The 27,546-nt window shown below is 37.6% G+C and overlaps 1 protein-coding gene across 2 annotated transcripts in view; it reads right to left on the reverse strand.

The window, feature by feature from the left end:
* TM2D1 (TM2 domain containing 1) overlaps positions 1–21,342 on the reverse strand; it is a 37,951-nt gene extending 16,609 nt beyond the window's left edge. For both annotated transcript variants that reach the window (XM_075998855.1, XM_075998861.1), the window contains exons 1-5: positions 21,138–21,342; positions 18,951–19,020; positions 14,994–15,102; positions 8,496–8,587; positions 500–573 (exon numbers count right to left, since the gene is read on the reverse strand). In XM_075998855.1, coding sequence (XP_075854970.1) covers positions 500–573; positions 8,496–8,587; positions 14,994–15,102; positions 18,951–19,020; positions 21,138–21,308 — 516 coding nt within the window. In that variant the 5' untranslated portion in view covers positions 21,309–21,342. The remainder of the gene's footprint in view (positions 1–499; positions 574–8,495; positions 8,588–14,993; positions 15,103–18,950; positions 19,021–21,137) is intronic.
* Between the last annotated feature and the right edge of the window lie 6,204 nt (positions 21,343–27,546).

The following is a 27,546-nucleotide window of genomic DNA, read 5'->3' on the forward strand; positions in this document are numbered from 1 at the left end:
CTAGTATAGAGTGCCTGTTCAGTGCAAAAGATCTTGTTTTTGAATCCATAATACTCATATGTATATCAGAGTCCCATCAATGTCTTCTCATGGTAATTGACAAGGTAACTGTGACTATCAGGAAAAGAAACAGTAAGTTTGAGAAATAACCACAATCCCTCTTATAGACTCAATATATATTAAAAAGCTTCTGAGAAATTATTCAGTAAAGCAACCCTCTTTAACTCAGTTGACCTCACATTTACAAACTGTATTTGTGATGGAATCTTTTTTAATGACTTCTTATGTCTTTTAAAACTATTAACTGGTGGAACACAGTTTGGGAAGTGCTAGTTGGAAACATGACCATGCTCCCTTAGATCCAGCATCTGAAAAAAATATAGAAACAAGCATTCCTATCTGCTTCCTAATATATTAAAAATTTTAAATATACCAGAAGAGCGCAAAACTCATTTTTGAATGTAAAAGTACTTTACATTCTAGATTGAAACTGACTTACCTGCATAGAAATAAGAATGAAATCAATTAGGCTCCCAATTCCACAAAACCCTACAGTGCAAAACTTTAACAAACCTAGAAAAGAAGGTAAAGTCATTTAGAATCTGTAAAGTCTTATAAATATTAACAAACTTTTCTATTTTCAAAAAAACTATTATATGTACCACAAATTCTTTATATCTAGAATATAAAAGTAACACTTTAAAAAATCCAATCTTCACATGAAAATATGAGATAAGTTGAAAGGAACCCTCTATATAGAAAAGCCCCCAAATAATTTATTAATTCACTTAACAAATAAATATTAGTAACTGAAAGGAAAAACTTAACATAGGTTGGGAGTGGTGGCTCATGCCTATAATCCCAACACTTCGGGAGGCCAAGGGGAGAGGACTGCTTGAGCCCAGGAACTTGAGACTAATCTGGGTAACACAGTGAGACCCCATCTGTACAAAAAATTTAAAAAATTAGCCAGGCATGGCAGAACATGCCTATCATCCCAGCTACTAGGGAGGCTGAGGCAGGAGGATCCTTGAGCCCAGATGTCTGAGGCTGCAGTGAGCTATGATCATGCCACTGCACCCCAACCTGAGTAACAGAGCAAGTCCCTGTCTCAAAAGAAGAAAAAATTATTAAAAAAAAAAGAAAAAATATAACATTATAAAAATTCTTAAAAGAAAAGGCCTAAGGAGGTAATCTTTAAATTTCAGTATATCAGAGTTATAGAACATCTTTTAGTCCTAAAATCCTTATATTTAGACTTTATATACTATGTAATTCAAATACTATACATTTAGAGTAGAAAGTTCAAACATGTAAATTGTTACACCACAGAAAACTACTCAGGAAAAAACACTGACCATGTTGTAAAATTGCAACATTTTATTAATAACCCAACTATCTTTATTATTATTATTATTATTTTTTTTTTGAGACAGGGTCTCACTCTGTCACCCAGGCTAAAGTGCAATGACATCATCAAAGCTCACTGCAACTTCCAACTCCTAGGCTCAAGTGATCCTCCTGCCTCAGCCTCCTGAATAATTAGGACTATAGGAACATACCACCATACCTGGCTAATATGTTTATTTTTTATAGAGACAAGGTCTTGCTATTGCCCAGGCTGATCTCGAATTCCTAGGCTCAAGTGATCCTCCCATCTCAGCTTCCCAAAGTGCTAGGATAGGTGTGAGCCACAGTGCCCGTGCACGGCCCCAATTATCTTTAATCTATCCCATACATTTTTCCCCTAATCATTTCCTGTTTATTAGCTCTATGGTCAAAATCAATAATTCTTTGCTGGCCATGACATACAGCTTCATCTTTGGTCCCAATCTGAGAGCTAAGACACTAAAACAGATGACAACAGAGCATCAAATCTAGGACATGTACAATGATATAACCCCAAAACATGACAATTATACGAGGCAGATTAAGGGTGGGTTGGAGATGGTATGATTAATCTCTCTTTAAGAATTTAAACTTGGGGCCAGGCATGGTGGCTCACACCTGTAATCCTAGCACTCTGGGAGGCCGAGGCGGCGGATTGCTCGAGGTCAGGAGTTCAAAACCAGCCTGAGAGAGTGAGACTCCGTCTTTACTATAAATAGAAAGAAATTAATTGGCCAACTAATATATATAGAAAACATTAGCTGGGCATGGTGGCGCATGCCTGTAGTCCCAGCGACTCGGGAGGCTGAGGCAGGAGGATCGCTTGAGACTAGGAGTTCGAGGTTGCTGTGAGCTAGGCTGATGGCACAGCACTCATTCTAGCCTGGGCAACAAAGCAAGACACTGTCTCAAAAAAAAAGAATTTAAACTTGAGTTTCTTACAAGATATTTCATTTGAAATATAAAAATGGTATAAAACAAGATTCTTTGTGAAAAGGTAGTTCCAAATATTAACTACAAATAGATGCCAGTTAAAAATCATAAGAGTGTCTCTGGGAGGCCAAGGCGGGCTGATTGCTCAAGGTCAGGAGTTCGAAACCAGCCTGAGCAAGAGCGAGACCCCCGTCTCTACTATAAATAGAAAGAAATTAATTGGCCAACTAATATACATAGAAAAAAAATTAGCCGGGCATGGTGGTGCATGCCTATAGTCCCAGCTACTTGGGAGGCTGAGGCAGCAGGATTGCTTGAGCCCAGGAGATTAAGGTTGCTGTGAGCTAGGCTGACACCACAGCACTCACTCTAGCCTGGGCAACAAAGTGAGACTCTGCCTCAAAAAAATAAATAAATAAATAAAATAAAATCATAAGAATGAATAAGATCACTCACACATGCAACCTGGTAAAACACAAACAAGACTGAAATATGTAGGTACATTAGATGATTTTTTCCCCACATATAGCAGAATAAAGTTGTAAGTACTGGGATAACACATGTTAGAAATAATTTAATAACTATTAAAATACAGAGATTATTTTTTAGTTTTCTTCAAAATACTTATTACCTACCTAACATTTTATCTTTGTTTACTCATTAGTAAACTTACTCATTACTCATTAGGGCAGAAACTTTTATCTGTTTTGTTTACTCCTGTGTCCATAGTGACTACAACATTGCCTGCACAGATGCTCAATATTTGCTGAATAAATGAATAAATCTCATATTTCTGTTTCCCGAACACTCCTATCATTTTATCCATTACCTTAATAACTCCATTAGTTATTTCTTTCATTGGTTACATTTTACTATAGTAGCCCAAAGAAACTTGTCTGCTGAGATTTTATCTACACACTTAGTATATATTAATATATATATTTTTAATAAGAAGTCAACTAGCATCATTCAGTTTATTTTATATTTCTGAAATGTATCTCTCTTCACACAGCATTTTAGTGTAAATTTGGAAAATCAGCTTCCCTGTCTTTGTTTATAAAAAGATTATTAACTATGGTCCCCGAAAAGTTATGCCTTTAACTGCTAGTCCATGAATGAAGAATAAGTCATCACATCAGCGTCTCCACCTTTACTGTGCCATCTTCCAAGGATATTTTTCCTACTCTTCTCATCTTTCAGGCTACTTCTTCAAAGAAGTTTTCCCTAACCCCTAACCTGCCTGTCTAAAGCATGCCATCCTCCCTCCCCTATAACCCAATCACATCTCTCCCATTTATTTCCTTCATAATGCTGACTAAAATCTATTAACAGCCTCATTGTTGGTTCATTTGCTCATCTGTCTTCCTCTAGAATGTAAATTCCTAAAGACTGGGGCTCTATCTGTCTCATTCAAGTTGATGCCCCAAACATTACCTGTCAGAGTTTGGTAAACATTTGTTGTTTGAATATCAAAAAACTAGAAACAATCTAAATGTTCAGTATGGAGGAACTGTCTCAAAAAAGGTACAATGAGGGCCGGGCGTGGTGGCTCACGCCTGTAATCCTAGCACTTTGGGAGGCCGAGGTGGGCGGATTGCTCAAGGTCAGGAGTTCGAAACCAGCCTGAGCGAGACCCTGTCTCTACCAAAAATCTCTACCAAAAATAGAAATAAATTAATTGATCAACTAAAAATATATATATAAAAAATTAGCCAGGCATGGCGGCGCATGCCTGTAGTCCCAGCTACTCGGGAGGCTGAGGCAGTAGGATCGCTGAGCCCCGGAGATTGAGGTTGCTGTGAGCCAGGCTGACGCCATGGCACTCACTCTAGCCTGGACAACAAAGTGAGACTCTGTCTCAAAAAAAAAAAAAAAAAAAAAAAGTACAATGAGTAATAGAACAGCATACTATGCAGCCATTTAAAATAATGATATAGAAGTATATTTTTTGGCAAAGTAATATGATAATACCCATAACAGAGTAAGATGATGAGTTCATCAAAATCTATTCTAGATATTCTGCTGCTGAACTCCTTCTCAAGGGCGCTTTACAAAATGACCAGAGGTTCCTGTTAAGATAAAGTATTAGGCCGGGCGTGGTTGCTCATGCCTGTAATCCTAGCACTCTGGGAGGCTGAGGTGGGCGGATCATTTGAGTTCAGGAGTTCGAAACCAGCCTGAGCAAGAATGAGACCCGTCTCTACTATAAATAAAAAAAAAATTAATTGGCCAACTAAAAATATGTAGAAAAAATTAGCCAGGCATGGTGGCGCATGCCTGTAGTCCCAGCTACTTGGGAGGCTGAGACAGCAGGATTGCTTGAGCCCAGGAGTTTGAGGTTGTTGTAAGCTAGGCTGACGCCACAGCACTCACTCTAGCCTGGGCAACAAAGTGAGACTCTGTCTCAAAAAAAAAAAAAAAATTTCTTTTGTTTTTTGAGACTGGGTCTGTCTCTCTTTTTTGCCCAGGTTGGTGTACTGTGGCCATTCACAGACGTGATCATAGTGCACTGGGGCTTAGAACTCCTGGCCTCAACAACCCTTCCACCTCAGCCTCCCAGGAGCTAAGATTCCTGGTGTATTCCATAGGTATGTACCACCAAAAAATGGAATTTTAAATTCTATCTATAATTACTTTCATACCAGTCAACACTGGTTATGCAGTTAAGAACTTTTTAAATGGCAGTGATCATTTTAACTGAAAATATCCAAATTCCTTAACCTTAGAATCTTAGTAAAAATTAAAAATTTAATTAAAAATTTAAAATTAACAGTTATTTTTACATATTAGATTAGATTAGCTGATAAAATAGTACCTAAATCCTTAACATTGAGCTAGGTTAAATGCAAGTAAGATAAAGATAAAAACATTTGAATGTGTAAAGAGATATGAGGAAAATATTTGAATGTATAAACAGATATGAGTATTTTCAGTTAAAGATAACAAATTTGACATGCCCACTTAGCTTTTCTCATTCCAAGATCGTACTAAAAAATGGAAGTGGGATTTTTAAAAAGTGACAAACTCAATAAAAAGAATGAAAGATAAGACAATAGCAACAAGTTGTAAAGCAGATGAGAGGTTTCTCAAATACAAATTATAGGAGGCCATTGGTTTAGACTAAGCATCTGTACTAGGTCCCAAAAGACTACACTAAAAAAATAGAGTCACCTATGCTAAAGTTCCACATCACTAAACCCAAACTAAATTAAATGACTTTCCCAGAAATCAAGAGAAACAGATAACAGCCAATTTCCCAAACAGGCCAGTTTAAAATCTTTTATTTGCATGATAATGAAGTTTCCTCTGCTTTAATTCTTACACAAAAAAGGTAGGCTAAAGTAACCTGATGTAAACTAATTGGTTATTGTTCTATTTTTGTATCTCCCTGTCCGTGCCTTATAAGAAATTATCTTTGAAGCAACTGTTTGTCTTTGCTTCAGTCCTTCTCTGTCTATAAAGCCAACTTCTTCTGTTCAGCTCATTGGAACAATTATTCTATTTTATGGAATAAAGTGTTGTCCCATTACAGAATTGCAAATAAAACAAATTTAGATCTTTAAACTCAATTTGTTGTAATTTTTGTCCTTTGACAGGTGTTTCCTTTCTCAAGCCAGCAGTCAAAATATTTGAATTAATCAGTATCTGAAGGTTGCCATATAATAATAAAGTATTATATATTAAAGTTTACAAAAGCCCTTTAAACTGAAGCATAAAGTCAAATGTTAAAAATTAAATTTGCAAATTTATGGAAACGTGGCTTCAAAATGAAAGGTTCTCTTTGACATAAGCTATAATAGACTGGAGTAGCAGTAGCCACAGAAAGGCAGCTCTTGGCAGTAAATTGATATCTACTAACCACAGCCACTATACATACTTAGAGCTTTATTACCTAGAATTTTATTTCGTAAGAAATAAGTTCACAATATAGATACCAACATATTATTATCCATTACAGTGAGTCAAAAACATTAACTTACACCATATGACATGACAGCCCCTCTGATATACTTCACAAGAAAATAAAAAGTCACTCACTAACTCAAACACTTAAAATACATGTACTATTTAAAATCATCTCAGAATAAAGTATTCCAAAGAATAGTGCTTCTTATTCCACCCCAACTTTTCAAAAACTCTTAAAAGTTAGAAATCTTTCTGGAAAACATATATATATATGGTCCTGTACTCTTAAAGAGTACATATAAGAAAATGCAAGGACCAAGTAAGAAGACCTGGGATTTATTTTATCTATCACCATGTCATATTACTTTCTCATCATGATCCTAGTTTCTCCATCTATCCATCATCTAAAAAGAGGGTTAGACTAAACGATTTTTATTTTGGGAACTCAGGGGCCTTCTGTGCATACTATATGGTTTTCAGCTGTGTTATGGAAAGGTATGGTTGCTATAATGAATGGCATGAAAGGGTTGTTACACTATTATTCAAGCGAGGACTAATGCATCAACCTCCTTTCAGCTTACTTTGCCACCAGTCTTTCTCTAATCTAAGCCATTTCCTACAATTCCTCTAGTATTATCTTCCTAAAATATAAATCAGACCATGGCATTCTGTTTAAAAAACTGTATTATTTTGGTAATTAAAGGGTAACTTCTGATATCTAAAGGTCCGAAATCCATAGCAACACACTCAAAGTCTTTTATAATCTGACCACAGGCTACCTCTCCAGTCAGTTTCACCTCTTGCCATTGTTCTTCCTACACATAGGCTAAATTATCCCCCATTCCCTTAATGAACACCTATGCTCTTTCAAACTCTATGCCTTTGCACAGGCTGTTTCCTGTAATGCCTTAAAACTCTTGATTTCTTTTTCTTTCAAAACCTACCTCAAATGTCGCCTAACCTAAGAAGTCTTCCCTTACACCCTGACGTCAACTGAATTAGTCTTTTTTCTGTGCTTTGTTATGGCTCTGTTACAGTGCTATATCATAAAACAGCCTATCAACATATTTTATTTCATATTTGTTTTCTTGTTAACCAATATACATTGTGATCTTCATCATTGTCTCCAAAGCACTTACTTAGTAACTTAAATGTTGAATAAATGTTTGTTAACTGAATAAATTGGTGTACATAAAACTTTAAACTTTGACTTTTATTTATGAACACTCAGTTTTAGGTATGACTGTCAGAAACATACCTCCCACCAACCCCACAGTGAAGATTCCTCTTTGAATTCTGGTGTAGTAACATGGAAGGAATGAGGTTAGCTTTGCTAGTTGGAAAGCGGAGCATTCAAAAACTTTAAATTTGCTCAGTGAAGGGCTAATATTGAAGCAGAATACTATAGTAAATAAAACATGATCTCTAAAGCCAGAAATTTGGGTTCAAATTGAGGTCGCTAGCTGAGTGTCCTTGGGTAAATCTCTTAATCTCGTGACAATTTCCCTATCCATAAACAAAGATGATAACAACAAATATGTCACAGAATAAAGCAAAGAAAGACTCTAGACTCAGTAAATCCCTTAACCTCTCTGGTGACAGTTTCCCTACCTGTTAAAGAGGATTTAAAGAGGATGATAAACTCAAGACAGTTGTAAGGGCTTAAATAAGGGAGGCATGTGAAAGTATTGTTTGATCAGAAGGTATAGTTAAATGCAAATCATTTCATAAGCATTAATAACTAAAGTAAATGTGAAGATTACACCTAGCAGGAAGGTATGGAGAGGGATGCTAAGAGTGAGAGAAGTCAGGCTCCCCCTCTAGATCAAGCTGGTTGCCAAAGTTTTAATCCCAATTTATCCTGAAAGAAATACGTAGTTTCAATTCCCAGGGCAACAGTGATAGAGGTTCAGGTAGAAGAAAAATGTTCTGGAGGAGTAGAGAATATGCATTTGTTCATAAAATGTTTATTGAACCTCCACTGTACGGTCAGCACTAGCAGTGACAGTTCTAGTCTACTGTCTTAAGTAAATGCCTATACACTATCTTGAGTGTGTGTTTTCATAAAGGTGAAAATACAGGAAAAGTCAATATTTCTTACCTAAACTGAATTGTAGAGCTGGTAGCTCTATATCACAGAAGAATGTTAACTGTTCAATTGCAATTACATGGAATTTATAACACAGAGAGATTTAATCTGTAAGAATACATACATTTAACTAGAATGCAAGTTTCACCAGCTTTCTTTTTTAATGAAACATACTCACCCAAGGCAGGGTATCCAAGGTAAAATCGATCTGCTCCCAACCATCCAAGAAAAAGAGACAATGCAACTGCCACTTTGTATGAATAGCCATTTCTGCACAAAATAAAACCTGAGCGTCATATGCATATATTTCTAACATGTGAACATTTTAGAACATAAAATTATTAATTAGTACTTATTTGTTAATTAATTAATTAATTCAATTAATCCTTTGGGGGTGCCTATTATGTACCAGGCACTATTCTAGGCTATTGAGATATATTAATGAATAAAAGTGACAAAGACCCCTGTCCCTGAGGCGCTTGCAATCTAGTGGCAGCAAACAATAACATAAACATATTTATAAAGTATATCACCTCCAGGCAGAGACCAGGAGAGGGCCTAGGCCAGAGCCCCATGACACTAGGAGGTGAGGTGAAGTGCTAAGCAATTTGGGAACTCAACTCTGAAAAAAGAGGGCAGTGGATTTCAGTTAAGTTCCTTATGTCCTGAAATTGCTTCCCTCTCATGGGGGCAAATGAAAATATAAGCCTCTACTACAACCTATAAGAACTGCAAATATGGCCAGAAGGCAGTCAGGCTTGAGATTGGAGAGAAACAGGAACTGAGCATTCTCCTTTTGTGCAGCCTATAAATATGAAGGAAGTTGTTGAGAAGGGTGTATAGACTCTTGTGACTGCCCAAAGAATGAGTGAGGCCTTGAAGGTGCCTCCTTCAACTGTGGAGTACCTCAAGAAACAAGACATTGATGCGTGAGTCCTCCAGACACAGGAGGCAGTGAAGGAGTATAATGCCTTGGCTGCCCAAGGGGTCTGTGTGGGATTCTAGCTGCTGATGGAGGCTAAGGAGGAAAATAAATCACTAAGCAACTTAAAAAATAAAATAAAATAAATCATAGCCAGGTATGGTGGTGGATGCCTGTCGTCCCAGCTATTCTGGGGGCTGAGATGGGAGGATCACATGTGCCCAGGAGTTCAAGGCTACAGCCACTATACTCCAGCCTGGGAGTGAGACCTTGTCTCTTTAAAAAAAAAGAAAAGAAAAGTAAATCACATACTATGTTCGAAAGCCATAAATATTATGAAAAAAAAAAAAAAAAAGAAGTGGAGCAGGGTATGTAGGGAATCAAGAATACTAGGGGCTGTTTAAATGGAGTGATAAGATTAGGCCTCATTGAGAAGGCCTTATTTTAATCAAAGACCTGAGAAGTAAGTGAGTTAGCCATGCTCACTCTGAGGGAAGACTATCTTGGGCAAAAGAAACAGCTGGTATAAAGGCAGCATTCCTAGAATGTTTGAGATCTATTAAAGAGGCCAGTGTAGCAGGAGTGAGAGAAAGGAAAGAATATTAGGAGATGAGGTCAGAAAGGTAATGGAAGATAGAAAAAACAAATAATGCAGTGCCCTGTACACCACTGTAAATACTCTTTTACTAAGAAAAAATGGGAATCTACTGCATGATTTTAAGTAATGGCATGACATGATCTCATTAGATTTTACAATAATCACTCTGGCTGCTGTGCTGAAAACAGACCACAGGGAAGTATTTGTCAGCTCCTGTCACAATGATGTTATATAATAAACCACCCTAAAACTCAGTGGCTTATAACAATAAACTACCATTCTCATACTTGCAGACTGCAGATTGGTTGTAGTTCTACTGACTTAGGCTAGTTACGCTGGGAGATTCTGCTTCAGGCTGAGGTTTGGCTGAACTTGCACCCATGCTGGGGATTTAGTTCAAGTCAGTTCAAGAAACACTTAAGTGTTTCTAGGGCCCCAAGCTGAAGGTGTAGCAACTACATGGGTCAAGTTCTTTTCAGAACATATCATCAAAGTACAAAACACAAGCTAAACTCCATAAGCACATTAAAGACTGCTTGTTTCACATCTGCTAACATTACATAGGCCAAATTAAGTCACATAAGCAGCCTAAAATCAATGAAGTGAGAATATACACTGCCCAGTTGATGGAGACTTAGAGAAATGAATGTTTATTGAACAAATTCAAACTATGACAGGGACAAAAGAGTTTGAAGGCCTGGCATGGTGGCTCACACCAGTAATCCTACCACTCTGGGAGGCCAAGGTGGAACAATCGCTTGAGGTCAAGTGTTTGAGACCAGCCTAAACAAAAGTGAGACCCTGTCTCTACCAAAATAGAAAAAATAAGCTGGGTGTGGTGGTGCATGCCTGTAGTCCCACCTACTTGGGAGGCTGAGGCAGGAGGATCACTTAGGCACTTGAGGCCAAGAGTTCAAGGATATTATTGTGTGCTATTATTGTGCCCATGAATAGCCACTGCATTCCAGCCTGAGCAACACAGATCTCATGAAAGAAAAGATGGGAGGGGAAAGAAAGAAAGGAAAAATAATTAAAGAAAAGAAGTAGGCCGGGCGCTGTGGCTCACGCCTGTAATCCTAGCTCTTGGGAGGCCGAGGCGGGCGGACTGCTCAAGGTCAGGAGTTCAAAACCAGCCTGAGCAAGAGCGAGACCCCGTCTCTACTATAAATAGAAAGAAATTAATTGGCCAACTGATATATATATAAAAAAAAAAAATTAGCCGGGCATGGTGGCGCATGCCTGTAGTCCCAGCTACCCGGGAGGCTGAGGCAGAAGGATCACTCGAGCCCAGGATTTTGAGGTTGCTGTGAGCTAGGCTGACACCACGGCACTCACTCTAGCCTGGGCAACAAAGCGAGACTCTGTCTCAAAAAAAAAAAAAAGAAAAGAAGTAAAAGACAACTCTTTCAAGGAGTTTTGCTGCAAAGAGGAGTAGAGAAATAGAGGGGTAGCTAGAGATATCATTTTAAAGTCAAATCTCATCATGTAAGACCCCCGCTTATAATCCTATTTTTTTGCTATGTACAGTTTTGTGCAATGTTTTTTACACAAAATTGGGACATTTGTGGGGAGTTGGGGGAGATGCTTAATGCCCAGAAATCTTCCTTATGTGTCTAACATAACGATACTCGAATTTCATGCTCAGAGGAGTCATGCCCCATCTACATTGGAATGGGGCACTAGAGTAGAGAAATAAAATTAGGAGGCTATGTGGAATCTCAGGCTGCAATCTAATAGGCAGAAGTAGTGGGAGAAAGAAGTGAACAAAACTGGGAAATATTAAGAAGGCAGAAGCAACCAGACTAAATGTGGAGAATGAGGGAAAAGGAGAAATTAAGAATGACTTCAAAGCTTCTGCTTAAGAAGCTGGGTAGAACAGGTATCATTCACTAAGATAAAGGAGGGAATAATTTGAAGAAAAATATAACAGATTCAGTTTTAGATTTTATATATATAAAGATGGTAATATATTTTATATGTGTGTGTATATATACACATATGTGTATATATACACATATATATGTATGTATGTACATATATATATGTGTGTATGTACATATATATGTGTGTATGTACACACACACATATATATATATATATATATATAAACACACACATATATATATATGTATAGTGAGAGAAACCAAAATAGTTCACTAATGAAAAAGAGAAAAACGACCAAGGATATAATCTATGGATATCAAGATTTAAGGAAGAAGCAAAGGAACAGGAATCAAAGGAAATAGAAAAGAATGTTTTATACTATAAGCCAAGGAATGAAAATATTTTAAGAGACTGGAATGGCCAAATGCTGTAGAAAGATTAAGATATGGACTGTAAATATCCATTTGACACAGCAACAAAGATCGCTAGTGAATTTCGGCATGGCAAAAAGCCATAGTGCTTTAGACAGAAAATTTCATAACAGAAAAGTATTACAGAAACAACTCTTTCAAAAAGCTTGGCTGGGAATGGAAATGAAATTTGAAAAGCAATTATCTATATAAGTAAATCACCTTAAAGAATAATCTGAAAACTGGTGATATTGTCTAGCTATTCACAGAATCATTTCTCTTTTTCTTACAGATATACAGCTAAACTATATATCCTAGCGCACCTTGCAGATAAGTGCAGCCATAACTGAGTTTTGGCCAATGGACTGAGGACAGAAGTAATGTATGACATCTCCAAGTCTAGCCCATAGAACACTCCTACAAAAGTTTCCCTCTCCCCTTTACCATCTACTGGCTAAATGGAAAGGACTCTAAGAATTAGAGGAAGCACAGCCACAAGATGAAATAAGCAGAGCCCGTGCATAACTACACAGAACAATTATCACCTTACCTACCCTACTCAGACCTCCAAGCCAACACAAATTGAACTGTAAAGTGAGTGTGAAATACTAATAAAGATGGCCAGTATAAACAGGTGGGTGGCTTGGTAATCAATCAGACGTGGTCATCAGACTTCAGTTTCTGGAGAACACATTAAATTAACAGAATGGTTATATCTACAATATTAACCTGGAATTTTAATTGAGTATTAATATTAAAATTTTTAAAAGAATATGCTGACAGTAGAAGGAAAATATATAAATTGGAGAAGGAACACCCAAAGAATTTGTCTGTGAGTCTTTATTTGGTAGCTGAGCAGCAGCTAGCCTTTTGGTAGGCATGTACCTACTATTCTGGTAAAGGAAAAATGATATACCAGGTCATCTCAGCTTTGTGACTCTTACCATTAAAATTACCCATCACTCTAACTCCTGTTGTTCTGATGCCATGCTCATCAAGCAAATTCTATTTTAGAATTGTGGATTTTATTACAGAAGCAGAATAAGTTGGTCAGTAGACTTGGAATATCTGATATTTCTCATCATATTTGAAATCAATGTCTTAGGAGCATGATTGGTGTAGTTCAGTTGCATTAAGTCTAATCTACCCTGAGATTATGAAAGAAAAATCAGCATTAACCTGGAAACTAAGTAACAGACCATCGTGGTGTTACCATTACAGGTAATATGAACCTATAAGGTCCAATCTGAGTGGTTAGCTGTTCTCAACAGATGATTTTCTTAGTTGTTGTATTATGGCCGATAATATCTTAAGCTAGCACTTAATATGTTATTTTATTGTTTATAATGTTTAAGGTAGAAATACCAATCTATAAATTTAAAAATTGACTAAATCATATCTAAATACTTTGGAAATAATTCCTTTTAACAATTTTTACTTACCTAATGAGAAATCCTGGAACCCAAGATTAAGTGATTGGTTTAAGATTATATAGCAAAATAGATTCAAAAGCCCCTCATTAACTCAATGAAGTAGGGTCAAAAGAAAAAAAGGACTCCAAGAGTATTTTCTAAGAATCCTAACAGAACTTGTGGAAAAAGCCAAACTGATTATTTCTTGAAACAACTGAAACTAGGTGTCATCAAAGAGAATGCAACAATATACAGTTATAAGATAAAAATACAGTGTGAGCAATTAATAAAAATGGGTAAATCATGTTTTCAGTACGAAGCAGAAATATAAGAATAAAATTTAAGGTTTGTAATACCAAAAGTAAAATCAAACTTAAAAATTCTTCAAACAGTCTGGGCACAATGATTCTTGCCTGTAATCCTAGCACTCTGGGAAGCCAATGCAGGAGGATCACATGAGATCAGAAGTTTTGAGACCAGCTAGAGCAAGAGTGAGATCCTGTCTCTACAAAAAATATAAAAATTAGCCAGACATGGTGGATTGTGCCTGTAGTCCCAGTTACTTGGGAGGCTGAGGCAGGAGGATTGCTTGAGCCCAGGAGTTTGAGGTTGCAGCAAGCTATGATGACGCCACTGCACTCTAGCCAGGGCAACAGAGTAAGACTCTGTCCCTACAAAAAAAAAATCCTTCAAACAGAGAACATTCCTAACAAAATAAAGCCATTTGTCTTACTATCCCAAACTGATAACTTTTGAATTGTTTAACATTGCCATTTATCATCCATATCTATTACAAAGAATGAAACCAAGTTTCAAAATGCCCTTAATGTGCAAAAAATAATTATCACTTTTCTGATATAATAGCTACACAATTCCTATTTATATTCTAGAAACTCCCCAAATTTTGAAAACAGACTTTTTTCATAATTCATTTGGCTGCATAAACTGACCAACTTGAATTAAAATGGCATAAGGCTATTTGTAGTCTTTCTTTACCCCACTTAGTGAACTACTAATACTTAGCTCTACCTCATTGGTGAATTGCATTTATAAAAATATATGCACACTAGGCCGGGCGCGGTGGCTCACGCCTGTAATCCTAGCACTCTGGGAGGCCGGGCGGATTGCTCAAGGTCAGGAGTTCAAAACCAGCCTGAGCGAGACCCCGTCTCTACCATAAAAATAGAAAGAAATTAATTGGCCAACTAATATATATAATATAAAAATCAGCCGGGCATGGTGGCTTGTGCCTGTAGTCCCAGCTACTCGGGAGGCTGAGGCAGGAGGATCACTTGAGCCCAGGAGTTTGAGGTTGCTGTGAGCTAGGCTGATGTCACGGCACTCACTCTAGCCTAGGCAAGAAAGCGAGACTTTGACTCAAAAAAAAAAAAAAAAAAAGATACAACATAAACAAGTAACATGAAAATTTAAGTTTGAATAGTATACTTACACATTTCGGCAAGATATGGGCTTGAGAAAACCTATTTCAGTTCCAGTAAAATGTGTTTCATTGCCACTGAAATCCTTACAAGTTATGTTGGGTGCTGGAAAACATGGAACTGAAAGCAGAAAAAAAAGCCAATAAACCATTACTTTTTTTCTGTAGAAAAGGTATATAATTGAGTTTTTTTGTTTATTTGTTTGTTTTTTTGAGACAGAGTCTTGCTCTGTTGCCTGAACTAGAGTGCCGTGGCATCAGCCTAACTCACAGCAACCTCAAATTCCTGGGCTCAAGCAATCCTTCTGCCTTAGCCTTCCAAGTAGCTGGGACTACAGGCATGTGCCACCATGCTGGGCTAATTTTTTAAATATATTTTTAGTTGTCTAGCTAATATCTTTCTATTTTTAGTAGAGACGGGGTCTCACTCTTGCTCTGGCTGGTCTTGAACTCCTGACCTTGAGCGATCATCCTGTCTTGGCCTCCCAGAGTCCTAGGATTACAGTCATGAGCCACCACACTCAGCCTATAATTGTTTTTTCTAAGACTAGTAAAGCACATAAGAAAATATGTTATAACAAACCACCTCCCAATATAATATCCGACACAAGGTTTTAACTTAGATAGGAAAAACTATATTATATATAGGCATTTATATACAAGATAAATATAATATGATATAGTGGTCTCTTAGCATACAAATACAAGATACACTGGATTAGATCATGGCTCATCTCTTTTCTTCTGACAAAGGTAACAAGGGAATAATTGTACAATATTACTGCCCTTCATCTCTAAGATAAAGAATACTCAAATTTTTGTTGGTAACTCATTGGGCAATTTGTCTGTTAAATGATTCAATATAACCCAGGTTTGTATTTTCAGCTTATATCAACTGTTATAGATAATGACTAGCATAAAAATTCTTTTTATTCATTCTAAATGTATTTAGATTTCTTTTTTCTTTTTTTTTTTTTTGAGATAGAGTCTCGCTTTGTTGCCCAGGCTAGAGTGAGTGCTGTGGCATCAGCCTAGCTCACAGCAACCTAAACTCCTGGGCTCAGGCAATCCTCCTGCCTCAGCCTCCCGAGTAGCTAGGAGTAAGGCATGCGCCACCATGCCCGGCTAATCTTTTCTATATATATTAGTTGGCCAATTAATTTCTTTCTATTTATATAGTTGAGACAGGGTCTTGCTCTTGCTCAGGCTGGTTTTGAACTCCTGACCTCGAGCAATCCGCCCGCCTCGGCCTCCCAGAGTGCTAGGATTACAGGCTTGAGCCACTGCGCCCGGCCTAGATTTCTTGATTCTCTCTAAGATTTAATGTAGAATTATTATTTTAGCATCTAGTAATTTTTATCTTTACTCACAACCTAGATGATGTAAGAGGAATACTTACAGAGCTTACTATGTGCCAGGCAGGCACTGTTCTAAATGCTTTACAGCCTCATAGCGCAAAGAGTAAGAACTCTGAAATGAGAATGACCTATCTGGGCATTGTCCCTTTCAGAATCTTGGACTCTTTGTAGGTAAAAATAGTACTAAGACCACCTAGTACTCATGGAACAATGTGGGGATTAAATACATAAAAATATCAAGCACAAGGCACAGCTTATAATAGGTATTCAATAATGTTAGAGTCTTTTCTTCCTTCAACATTTCAACCTGAAAGGTACTAATGCTTTTAGGCTAGTTTTATCAAATGCTTATCTCTGTGTTTAGCAACAATGACTACAGATTTTTCTTATTTTTGGAGAAAATGAAAACAGAACTTTGTATATAATCAAAGTAAAAAAAGAGGGATCCCAGAGTCTGATTATGAGAGGAAGATAGTATTTTCTTCTAGTTTACAATTATCTTATTAACTAAAATTTCCAACAAATCATTGTTCCCCTCTAGGTCAGAATAATACACCAAGAAAAATTATGCTAGAAAAAAACCTATAATGGCTTCTATACCTGTTTGTTGGGTTACTCATAGTTCTAAGTACATCACCCCTTCAATTTTATTATTTATTTATTTATGTATATATGTAAAGCATTTAAATTTCTAAAACAAGGTGATACTTATAATAAAAGGCATAGATTCCATACGACTGAGAACCATTTAAATAAGATAAACGGAAGAGGGAGAGTAAAGAAATTATCAAAGCAAAAAACTAGGCTAAGGGAAGACACCATAATTAAACCACGAATTTGACTCTGAGATTCCTAGTAGTTAAGACAAAAAGCTTTACATAGCTATGGTGATACAATTAAAAGAAACCATACCAATTCACCTCTGAACTATTATAGGAACTTGGCTTGGTTCATAATACAAGGGACAAATTATATAATAGAGAAGACCCTCGATAAGAACTTTAATAAATAATAGAGGTTTTCTACATAGCCATTCCTTATACTAACTTCAGATATAAGAAAAGACATGATGTTAACATCTACAAAAAGATGGGGCAAAAATTAACAGACAAGTGATATGTAGCTATTTGGCTACCTGCCTTGATATTTATTGACTTTTGTGAATGAATTGATATCATGTCCCTTAGATTATATGAAAATCTTGAAAATCTTCATCTTAGATCATGCTTTTGACTAGAGTTATTTAGTAGACAACTCAAAATTGAGATTAGCAGCAAATGTCTGAAATGCTAATATAAATTCTATGTTACTGACTAAAAGGAGATCAATATGTTCTAGATGAGAAATTCTTCTTTACTGCCCAGCAACCATGGCCCGACAATAGACTGGTTATTCCTAACTGGGGCAATTTTGCTTCCCAGGGGACATTTGGCAACATCTGGAGACATTTTTGGTTGTCACCACTGGCGAGCTGCTAGTGGCATCTAGCAGGTAGAGATCAGGGCTACTACTAAACATCCTACGATGCACAAAACAGCCTCCCCTCAACAATGAATTAACCAGTCTAACACATTAATGGCACCAAGATTGAGAAAACCTGCCCTAGATCAGTGGTCTTCAAAAAATTTTGCTCACCACTTCCTAAATAATTTTTTTAATACTATGTACGCCCTCACACGTTTAAATTGACATCTAAAATTTTTCATAATGGGCTGGGCACGATGGCTCACACCTGTAATCCTAGCACTCTGGGAGGCCAAGGCGGGTGGATCGCTGGAGGTCAGGAGTTTGAAACCAGCCTGAACAAGAGCAAGACCACGTCTCTACTAAAAATAGAAAGAAATTAACTGGTCAACTAAAAATATATATAGAAAAAATTAGCCAGGCATGGTGGTGGATGCCTGTAGTTTCAGCTGCTCTGGAGGCTGAGGCGGGATGATTGCTTGAGCCCAGGAGTTTGAAGTTGCTGTGAGCTAGGCTGATGCCACGGCACTCTAGCCCAGGCAACAGAGTGAGCCCCTGTCTCAAAAAAAAAAGAAATATTGATGTACACTTAAAATCCTTACCATGCTGTTTTCATACTTAGGATGTACCTAAGTATAGTTACAAGTATATACAGGCCTGGTGGCTCACACCTGTAATCCTAGAACTCTGGGAGGTCGAGGCAGGAGGATTGCTTGAGGTCAGGAGTTTGAGACAAGTATATAATCAGGGTGAGATAGCTCCTCACTATATGTTATTGGACAAGCAGTATCATTTCAAGGTTTTTTTTTTTTAGTAATTAAAAAACTTAACAAAAGAAGTACCTTTGTATTATTAATATATAATATAGCTTGGAAAATAAAAGGCATCAAGAAAGCTATACAAACTAATTCCAAATACTTAAAAATATATATATATAAAACTTCCCAGTTTATATAATTGAGAGTAAGACTTCTTAAAATAATATGTTGATAACCCCTAGCCAGTTCTCCAATTTTATATAAGTTGTTCTACAAACTGAATAATAATGTTATAAGTAAAAAAAGTTATTACTTTTAGTGATCATACATTGATCTATGAAATAATGTTTTAAAAATTATATTTAAAGACATGTTTCTAGAAGTCTTACCGTGAGCTGTGTAGTTTGTACAGTTAACTGGCTCTTGCGTAGCATCATTTATTTTGGGATCTTTACAGATATATGTAAAAAAAAAAGTTAAGGAAATGTGGACTACATTCCAACACAAAACATTATCATGTGTTTAACATCTCATATTATACACTCATGTTGATATTAATATATAAAGAGAGGCTGCTAGTTTGTCCAAGTCAAGCATAAATACAAATATATTTTTCATGTTGCTAAATAATACTTGAACATTAACTTATTATAAGAAAAGTATATTAACACATATTAAAAGCTCTAGCAGAAGGATGCCATACTTAAAGAACATCAGGGTATAAACTCAAAGCAAGAATCAAAATAAAAATCTTTACCAAATTATTTTAAAAGGGCTTCAGGTTAAAAACAAATCAGCTTCCAGAGATCTGAACTGAATTAATTTATGGGGCCCCTACCATTATCATATGTGTAATTTCACATAACACAAACAATCTTGTGACGTAAATCCCATTATACCTACATTACAGAAGCACAAACTGAGGCTCAAAGTTTGAGTGGGTTATCCAAAGTCATATAAATGACACGTAGTAAACTCAAGTTTCCTGATTGCAAGCCTAGAACACTTTCCAACAGAGTGCAGGGAACATGGTTGTTTTCTGTGTCGTCACCAAACAGGAATTTAAGTTTTTAAAACAGGTACAATAATCCTCCTCTAAAAGGCATTCAAACACTTGATGGGGGGTTTCTGTCTGCTAAATCTTACTGTTGACACTAAAATGGGGTAGGTATGGTATTTATAAGATGTCTCTGGAGATAGCCTGACCCCTATTTAAGGTTTTTGAATCACTTTTTGGACATTCTATCTTTATGCCAGGAATAACAGACATTTTCCAGTTGTCATCACCTCATAGTCCTATATACTCAGTCACTTCTCTCTATGGTTCAACTCTACATACTGCCCAATTATTTTCTTAGAATCACCCTGAAATTTTTGCCAAGAAAAAGACTCAACTTACTAGGTCAGTGATTCTCAAACTCCAAGGACAAATATATTCAGCAAGTCAGAGCAATTCTGTAACAATCTAATAAAGACTATATCTCCTCAACTCACCTAAAAATACTACAGAACTTTCTTAATTTTATGATTTTCTCTCATAGACTCTTTCTTATACTTCTGGCTTCTGGTATTAGTTTTTTGTTTTTTTTCCTCCTGTCCTACAATGTTTATAAAACAGTATCAAATTTTGTGCAAAAGTAGCTATTTTAGCTTGAATCTAAGTCATATTTTATCTTGTTCCTTTATCACAAAGCTGTGTTATGAGATCCACTTAACCCTTCAGCCTCAGTTTTCTCATTCATAAATAAAGAGCTAACACATATAATCCCTACTATGCCAGGCACTGTTCTAAGTGTTTTACCTTTGAACTGAGGCTCAAAGTTTGAGTGGCTTATCCAAAGTCACATAAATGACAAGTAGTAAATTCCAGTTTCCTGATTGCAAGCCTAGAACACTTTCCAACAGAGGGCATGGAACATGGTTGATTTCTGTGTGGTCACCCAACAGGAATTTAAGTTTTTGAAAACAGATATAATAGTCCTATACTTAGTTAAATATAGCAACAAACCTTTAAGTTGGTGGCACTGGTATCCAAATTGTTATTCCAGAGAAAAGGGTTCCAGTAATTTGCTCAAGGTTACAAAGTGCAGCAGGAATTCTTCCCCCTAGGATAGAATCTCACCCAGTTTGAGGATGACAAGGTAATATATATAAAGTTAATGATAAATGGGCAACACACCTTGGCTAGGTTGTTATTAATTACTTGTCTCCTCCCAAATCGGCAAATTTTTGCAGGGTAGAGTCTGTCAATCTGTGTATCACTAGTACCTAGAACAGGGCCTGGCACAGTTGAGGATCTAAATGTTTGTTGACTAGAGAAGCATATTTGCAAAAGAAAAAAAATAGGTGGATCAGAAGACAGAGTGCCAACGACTAGTAAAATCCTAAGGCAATCACACAGAGTGGCCTCTATCCCTACCATCCCCACACCTCTCTTCACCTCCAAGGGCCTCTCAGTCACTAAAGGCCACAAGTCATCGTTTCCTTCAGCGCTGCCCTAGCCCTTCCTGAGGGCCGCGACCCACTTGCGACCCCAACTCTACCTCGCCTCCACAAGGGATTGCTCCCCACAGAGGATATTGTCCCACTTTGAGGTCCTCGCACTTAAGCAACTCCTCGCCTCCGGCCGCGGCTGTGGCGGCAGCCCCCCAAGGTCCTGTAGTGCCTGAGACGAGCCACAGGACACCGAGGAACTGGGCGGCCACGGCCCCCGGCGCAGCCAGCCAGGAGGGCCAGGAGGCCGCCATGTTGGAGACCGGCGCGTCCCCCACAACTTCCGGTGCCGCCCCCTCCCAGGCGCGGGCGGGAGAAGGGTGCATGGAGGGAGGCTCTTAAAGGGACCACGCTGCGGATAGAGGCCAGTTCGGTCACTCGGCTCGTTTTCTTGCCTGAGAGCCTGTGAAATCACCTGAGAGGCCTTTTTTTAAAAAAAAATCCACGTTCCCGGTCTTTCGCCCGGGGCGAATTTCCCCACGAACCCTTGGAAGTAGCTAAGGCTGGTCTCTGAGTGCTGGGAGAAAGAAAGGACTGGAACTGTCCTGCGGGTTTTCGGTCCTCCAGAAGGGCCAGCGGCTCCGGGCGTTGAGATAAACGCTTTCCCTGCCTCATTTCTGTTCGTCCTGACAGGATTGGGGTTTACGGATAAGGACCAGGCTCGAAGATGCTGAAAGCTCTTAGTTACTAAGTGACTCAGCTGGAATATAATCGATGTTTGCCAGATTTCAGAATCATCCATGCTCTTTACTAATTATGATCGAAAGTCTCCATGTTACCTTAGAGGATTTGTGCAAGGCTACCACAAAAGAACCTAAGAACTCTGTATCACAAAAAGAGACATCACACCTTTTTAAAAATAAGATTCTTTCAAGAAATAATTTTTATCTGTTTCTTTTTGAAAGAGGGCTCAACATGTTTCTATTTTTTGTAGAGGAGGGGTCTTTCTCTTGCTCAGGCTGGTCTCCAACTCTTGGGCTCAAGCAATCCTCCCACTTCGGCCTCCCAAAGTGCTAGGATTAGTCATGAGCCACGGCTCCCTGCTAAAATTTTCTTAACAAACCAATTTTGCAGCATTACTAAGCATTACTAAAACATTAATGCATAATATTTATGCTTTAAATCAGATTTAAATGATAATTTGAAATTTACTAGTTCTAGGGGAAAGAAAGAAGGGGATGAGTGAAAACTTACCTAGCGGATAGGATGAACACTATGCTGGTGATGGGCATACTTATAACCCTGACTCAAGCATTACAAAAGCGATCCTTGTAACCAAAAACATTGGTACCCACTTAATACTTTGAATTAAAAAAATAAGAAAGCCGGGCGCGGTGGCTCACGCCTGTAATCCTAGCACTCTGGGAGGCTGAGGCGGGCGGATTGCTCGAGGTCAGGAGTTCGAAACCAGCCTGAGCAAGAGCGAGACCCCGTCTCTACTATAAATAGAAAGAAATTAATTGGCCAACTAATATATATAGAAAATTAGCCGGGCATGGTGGCGCATGCCTGTAGTCCCAGCTACTCGGGAGGCTGAGGCAGCAGGATCGCTTGAGCCCAGGAGTTTGAGGTTGCTGTGAGCTAGGCTGACGCCATGGCACTCACTCTAGCCTGGGCAACAAGAGAGACTCTGTCTCAAAAAAAAAAAAAAGAAAAAAAAAAGAAATTTACTAGCTCAAGTTAAACTTCTTAGTTTAAATGAACTTTTTCTTTCATTTTTTTCCTTTTTTTTTCTTTTTTCTCTTTTTTCCTCCCTCTCTCCAAGAAATATTAAGCATTTACTATGTACCCAGCATGAGGCTAAATCTTAGACTCAAAAAGTGGAAAGACAAGAACCAGCAATTAAGCACTTTATGTTTGATAGGAGAAAAGACAATTAACATACTATTTGATAATTATTGTAATAGAAGCACATACTAGCTACTATAGTAGGACAATAGTTTTAAGATATTCCCCCAAAAGAGTACTTGAAACACCGTATTTTGTCACTAGCATCAGAATAATTAAAAATCCAGGCCAAACTGAATCAGCAGAGACATATCTTCATAGGAAACATGACTATCCAAAAATGTAGTCCAGAAAACTAACCATTAAACTTTAAGTTAAAAAACAAAACTCCAGGCCGGGCGCTGTGGCTCACGCCTGTAATCCTAGCTCTTGGGAGGCCGAGGCGGGCGGATTGCTCAAGGTCAGGAGTTCAAAACCAACCTGAGCGAGACCCCGTCTCTACTATAAATAGAAAGAAATTAATTGGCCAACTGATATATATAAAAAAAAAAAAAAAAAAATTAGCCGGGCATGGTGGCGCATGCCTGTAGTCCCAGCTACCCGGGAGGCTGAGGCAGAAGGATCACTCGAGCCCAGGAGTTTGAGGTTGCTGTGAGCTAGGCTGACGCCACGGCACTCACTCTAGCCCGGGCAACAAAGTGAGACTCTGTCTCAAAAAAAAAAAAAAAAAAAAAAAAAAAACAAAACTCCAGTAAAGTATACAATATACAGCTCAACACAATCCCTCAGCCTAATCCTGAGATGAAATTTAGGAAAGGGCTAGGAGTCAAGGATTAGGTAAAATCTGTCAAAAGAAAATTATTACAATTTTAGTTATAGATCTAATTGGTTTTTAGTCACAATTCAAGAATATGGGCAGCCTCCATTCTATACACTAGAATGAAAATTCCCACTGGGCAATACAACAGTGGTTTTATAAGGTGGGAACAAGGAAACAGAATAAGTGATTGGTTAACATTAGGTTACTTCAGATTACTTTTTTGTAAGCAGACGGGACTTCCTTACACTGACTCAAGTAGACTGGAATCTTCTATACTCAGGAAAAGCTGGTATGTTTTGGAATCTATCTGCTTCCTTAAAATTTCAGTTGATGTGGTATTTAGCATGAGTGACTCCCTTTCAGTTTGGTCTGGTCTGTTGGGGCCTGGTGCAGGAGCTCAGTTGAAAACAATGGCCTCCCATAATTTTTGCTTAACAAATCCAAGGGTAAGGCTCAGAATGTCTGTTACACATAAGACCTGATAATAAAAAACATTCACTTTGCATTTTGACTACCATTTTTACTCTCAGATTGCTCTGGTTTGATTTTTAAAATACAATCTTAAGAAAATCAGATGGTTAAAGGATGTAACTTTCTAGTTACAAAATTAGACATTTTCCTGCTGACTATAAGAATATTGCTGATCTTTGTGTAATTTTCCACATTGATTTTGAATTAAAAAAATTTTTTTACTGTAGATAGAATAGCTGGAAATCCACATAGATTTTGAACAATTAACTATTAGAAAATGCTTACTCTTTGCTGTTAATACCATTATAAAATCTATTTTTGTGGCTCCAGTCTTCATACTCTCCTGCAATATAGAAACTAAAAAGAACAAAAATGTTTCCTCATGAAAGTAAAGAAGCAATACAAAACTTTTGACTCTTGAACTGACAATGTGTAAAAAATTCACTTTCTCTTCTTACTGCCCCTTAATCTATTTTCTCATGGCTCCGCAAAGTACATTGCACTATTTCTTTTTAAAGATAGTCTCTAATGACATGATTACTACATTGTCTAAATTTAGTAAGAACTTACATCTCAATGTTTTCAATGCCAAATTTGTCACATATAAATTCTATAGAAAGAAAGGATATGACTAGTACAACCCAAGGTGGAAATTGTTGTGTGGAAATATTAGGAAAGAGGATTACCAGCGAAGCCTGAAGCATAACTTCCTCTGGGATTCAAGGGCTCCATACATTGGATCTTTTCATTCTTAAGATTTTCACATACATCTAATTACATTAACAGATAGTTCTTCCCCATAGCAAAACTTTCTAAGGAAACCAACCCAACTCCTGTTTTCCTAGTTAGGACAGAAACATTAAGAAATAATACATTGTTCTTCTCAAAGCTTCCTTTCTTATTTGATTATGATGGGCAGTATTTTTCTTTGGTGATAAATTCATAATATTAGGGCTCTGCTAGAACTTTATTACACCCTCTGCACAACATTTGGAATTTGACTATATTCATGCTGTTAATTTCCAAGTATTTCTGATCGTGTCCTCCCTTTGGTGCCCTGATCTAATTAAATCAAGGTTGATTCAGCACTTAATAAAGCCTACTTTTAGATGCCAAGTACATTTCATCTTAAATATCAAATGGAGGATCTAAAACTGACTTATCAGAGTCCTGCTTTTCTAAAAACAAAACAAAATAAATTGGCTTATCTCAATTTCACTACCAATATCACTTTTATCAGGTTTAAAACTTAGAATCATTTTTATCCTTCATTTTTCTCCTTGCTCTCCTTTAAGACCTTTAATCTAATCAGCAAGCAACTGATATTTTTAAGTGTTCCTTCTTTTGTTTAATCCTATATTTGCACCCTATTTCAAGTGTTCCTCATTTCCTACGTACCTTGCTATGTAGTGACCTCTTAGGTCCTTCATTTTATTCTAGGCTTTCTCCCCAACTTCCTCAATCCATTTTTGTACACTGCTTCCAGATTAATCTTTCATTAAAAAAAAAAATACGTACACGGTGTTCAAAATCCTATTCAAAAACTTTTTGTGGTTCTTTAATTTCTGAGAGATGAAAGGTAGACTCTTTTTTTTTTTTTTTTTTTTTTTTTGTGGAGACAGTCTCACTCTGTTGCCTGGCTAGAGTGCAGTGGCATTATCATAACTCAGGATACAACCTCAAACTCCTGGGCTCAAGCCATCCTCCTGCCTCAGTTTCCCGAGTAGCCAGGACTACGGGTGCATGCCACCACACCAGGCTAATTTTTCTATTTTTCTTTTTTTTTTTTTTTTGTAGAGCTGGGCTCTCACTCTTGCTCAGGCTGGTCTCAAACTCCTGAGCTCAAGCAATCCTCCTGCCTTGGCCTCCCAGAGTGCTAGGATTACAGGTGTGAGCCACTGTGTCCAGCCAAAAGGTAAACTCTTACAACCTAAAGTTCTCTGTGGTATTTTCAGGTCCTCCATCATCTGTTGTGGCCTCAATTTTATTTACTGCTACTCTTAGCTTTCTTCTTGGTGTCACCAGTCTCCAGTCTCTATCATACTCATTCCCATCTATGCTGCTTCACTTATTGGGTACTTCCTATGTGCCAGGTATGTGCAAAACATATATTCTTTCCTTCAAAATTACCATATGAAGTGAGCACTGTTACCACAGTTTCGCTAATGAGAATTAGAAGAGTTAAGTAATTTGCCAAGGTCAAAAATTTTAGGAAATGGTGGCATCAGGATTGAAGCTCAGATCTGGCTTTAGGTTGTGCAAGTTGTCAATATCAAGAGTTATTTGTGTCAAATCCAAACAAAATAGAGTCAGGAGGCTAAGAAGGGAGGATCCTTACGCACACACATATCTAGGATAAGAACTATTACAAAGACTCTCTGAAGGGCTCTTACCCACATGTGCCTGTAACAAGAACTTTTGCCAAGGACTTTCTAAACTGCAGCTTGCTACAGAGTCACAAAGACAGCTGGCCTGATATACAAGAACACTTGTCTGATATACTGGCTCAGCTAATGAACTGGGATCAACTCCTGAGGTAAGCCCTGTAACCAATGTTCTCCTTGTTTCAAAACAACTTACCTGTACTTCTCCTTTTGCCTTTAAAAGCTTCCCCTTACCTCAACCTCCCTGAATGCACCCATGGTTGCCATGGAAGGCACATTCTGCATTGCAATGCCTCCACTTATTCCCAAATAGGTTCATTATCTTTGGAGACTCTCTGTAATTTTAGGTTGACAAGAGCTTGTGCTTTTAAAAATTCATCTTCATCATTCTATGAATAAGAGACTCTTGAGGATTCTCAGAGGTAAACATTTTCTGGCACAGAGAAAGCTCCTTAAAAAATGTATTGAGTAAATAATTTTTTTTTTTAAGACACAAGGTCTGGCTGTGTTCCCAGGCTGGACTTAAACTCTGGGGCTCAAGCCATCCTTGACTGTAGGTGTGCCACGGCACCCAATAAAACATTATTTTTTTTCTTAATTCAAAGTAAGAGCCACAGAAAAGCTCACATTAAATTAACACAAAAATGTGAGAAAATGAGGATAAACATGGTAGAGATAGATGTTTACTGGGGTAGTCAGAAAGGCAGCTTCTCATAAGAAGTGAGACTTGAGTCTAGCACTGGAGGAATGGTAGGGCTTACAGAATATTCAGGCAGGGGGAAGAGAACAAATTACAGAAGAGCCATTGTGTGGTGATTCCATGGACTCTGAGTAGACAAAGTTTGCCCAGATTAGGATGCTGGAGTGGTGAAGTTCAAGATTAGGTTGCAGAGTCTGCACAGAGGGGAGAGTTTGGAGGGCCTTGGATACCAAGAAAAGGAGTTTGGATTTGGTTTCACTGTCAATTCAAAGTTACATAATTTTTTGAGAAAGGGGGAATATGTTCATAACATCATTGAATGTTAAAGTAAGAAGAGGCTAGGTGGGATGATTTATACCAGTATTATAATCCCAGCACTTTGAGAAGCC

The sequence above is a fragment of the Microcebus murinus genome, chromosome 2 (assembly GCF_040939455.1).
Source record: "Microcebus murinus isolate Inina chromosome 2, M.murinus_Inina_mat1.0, whole genome shotgun sequence".
NCBI lineage: Eukaryota > Metazoa > Chordata > Mammalia > Primates > Cheirogaleidae > Microcebus > Microcebus murinus.